The 2,267-nt window shown below is 50.1% G+C and overlaps 1 protein-coding gene across 1 annotated transcript; it reads left to right on the top strand.

The window, feature by feature from the left end:
* The first annotated feature begins 303 nt into the window (after positions 1–303).
* On the top strand, positions 304–1,871 carry LOC142625270 (uncharacterized). Its single transcript, XM_075798956.1, has 2 exons — positions 304–1,011; positions 1,152–1,871. Exons 1-2 carry the CDS (start codon positions 304–306, stop codon positions 1,869–1,871), a joined length of 1,428 nt encoding a protein of 475 aa, XP_075655071.1.
* Positions 1,872–2,267: the final 396 nt, after the last annotated feature.

Raw genomic sequence — 2,267 nt, 5'->3', positions numbered from 1 at the left:
ACCCTCCGGACAATGTCTGATGCCTTAGACTGCAACCGCCTTGACAGAAGAGACCAGGAGCTTGAGCAGAGGGATCAAGAGCTCGAGCGCCTGCGCAGGACGGTCAGGGATTTGGAGTTGCAAGCATGGGGTCGATGCAGGAGAAGGGACTAGGAAGAATGAAGGGAAAGGTCAGTAAGCGTGGGGAATCGCCGTGAGGCAAGATCTCATCAATCCGGGTCTCGTAGGCGCCGCTACCATTCGCGGGAGTATGCGGACCGTGAATCGACTTCCCTCGACGCGGAGCGACCATGTAATGCGGCCATGGATACCATGAGCCGAGCATTGCGTCAAGCTACTCGGTCTCCGTTTTCTAGAGATATCGAGAGCGCGCCTATGCCGAGCCGATTCGCACTCCCACCGTTCAATTCCTACACGAAGAAGACAGACCCAGTGGAACATGTAAGTCACTATATTCAGATGATGTCCTTACACTCCCATAACGATGCATTGATGTGTAAGGTTTTTCCCACGAGCCTTGGCCCTACTGCTTTAAGGTGGTTCAACGGGTTGAAGAAGGGTTCGATCCATAGTTTTTCGGAACTGATTCAGGAGTTCGGAGTGCAGTTCATGACTTGCAGCCGGGTGCCGCAGCTCGTAGACGCGTTGCTATCAATGAAGATGGGGGCTGGAGAGACCCTTTGCAATTACGCCAGTCGGTACTGGGAGTTGTACAACGAGATTGGCGGGGGTAATGAAAAGATCACTGCGAGCACCGTTCTGATGGGCCTACTCGAAGAATCCGGGCTGAGAGAATCGTTGACCCTAAAGCCTCCCGAGGATATGAGGCAGTTGATGAGGCGTATTGAAGAGTACAAGCGCTTAAAAGATGATCAGCTGCAGTCCAAAGGGAAGGAGCCAATAATCAGTTATCCTCGGAACAACGACTTCAACCCCAGACACAGGAAGGATTTGAGAATTCAAGAGCTCGGCCCTGCGGTTGGGGGAGTCAACGCGACGTTCAAGGAGCCCGTACACTACATCATTGATAGGATAAAAAATGAGCCGTACTTTAAGCGGCCGAACAGGATGGCGGGCGACCCATCAAGGAGAAACCAGAATTTGTATTGCTTCTATCACAGGGATAAAGGGCACACCACCAAGCAGTGTAGGGTGTTGAAAGATCACCTGGAACAGTTGGTGAAGGCGGGGCATTTGAAAGAGTTTCTGTGGAGACAAGGAATCAGGAGACCGGACAGGCTGATCGGCTGCATCGAAACCCCCTCCCACCCCCTTTGGGAGTGATAGAGGTCATCCACGCAACACCAAGGGTGGTTAGAGCACCCACAGTAAAAGGGGTGTTGACCGTGGTGTTAGCAGAAGGAAGCACGAGCGAACAACCCCCGGGTAAGAAGCCGAGGTACAGTAGACAACCCATCGCGTTCGACAAAGACGACTTGGAGGGTACTACTCAGCCCCACCACAACGCTTTAATAGTCACGGCCCGAATAAGGGGTTTTATAGTGAAGAGAATAATGATAGATCAAGGGAGTGGCGCAGATGTAATGTACTCGGACCTATACAGGGGGCTCGGCCTGAAACAGGGGGACTTGTCCAAGTATGATACACCTTTAATGGGATTCGACGGGCATATGGTGATTCCAGAAGGGCAGATTTCGCTCCCAGTTATCATGGGAGGCAGGGAGGTAATGGTGACATTCATAGTGGTCGCCTCTTTCTCACCGTACACGGCAATATTCGGAAGGCCGTGGATACATGACATGGGGGCTGTGCCGTCCACCTTGCACGTAAAAGTCAAGTTCCGAACTGATGAAGGGATTATAATAATAAGGGGTGATCAGCAAGCGGCCACTATGAATGATGGGGAATAATCATGGCCACCCCACTAAGTATGGCTATAAATAGGCAGGGATGACTCAGTTGGAGAGGTTGGCAATTCCAGAGTGGAGAGACTAGAGGAAATAGTACTAATCGTCCCCAAGGAAGAAAAGGGAATGTGAGTGGGAAAAGAGGGGAGACTCAGGAAACGGACCTGCTGAGCATAGCGCCACCCATGGTAGGAAATTCAAAAACCCACTATACAAATAGATTGTGAGCCCAAACTCCTCTGAGGCCCAACAGCCTTATTTTGGAACGCACAGACACAATAACAAAAGATTAGGAATCAAATTGACATATTTGAAAAGTTATGGACCCTATTAACATATAAAAATAAAAATTTGGTATTTGCCACTAAATTTTGATGTGGCCCTTTATTATTGGCTAAT

The sequence above is a fragment of the Castanea sativa genome, chromosome 1 (genome assembly GCF_040712315.1).
Source record: "Castanea sativa cultivar Marrone di Chiusa Pesio chromosome 1, ASM4071231v1".
Lineage (NCBI taxonomy): Eukaryota > Viridiplantae > Streptophyta > Magnoliopsida > Fagales > Fagaceae > Castanea > Castanea sativa.
The sequence above is the reverse complement of the archived record's forward strand: the minus strand, read 5'-3'. Positions and strand labels throughout refer to the sequence as shown.

Coding starts and splice junctions, on each gene's coding strand:
- LOC142625270 (XM_075798956.1), top strand. CDS start 304: ATGGATACCATGAGCCGAGCATTGCGTCAAGCTACTCGGTCTCCGTTT. Junction 1,012..1,151: donor ACGCGACGTTCAAGGAGCCC/GTACACTACATC, acceptor CAAGCAGTGTAG/GGTGTTGAAAGATCACCTGG.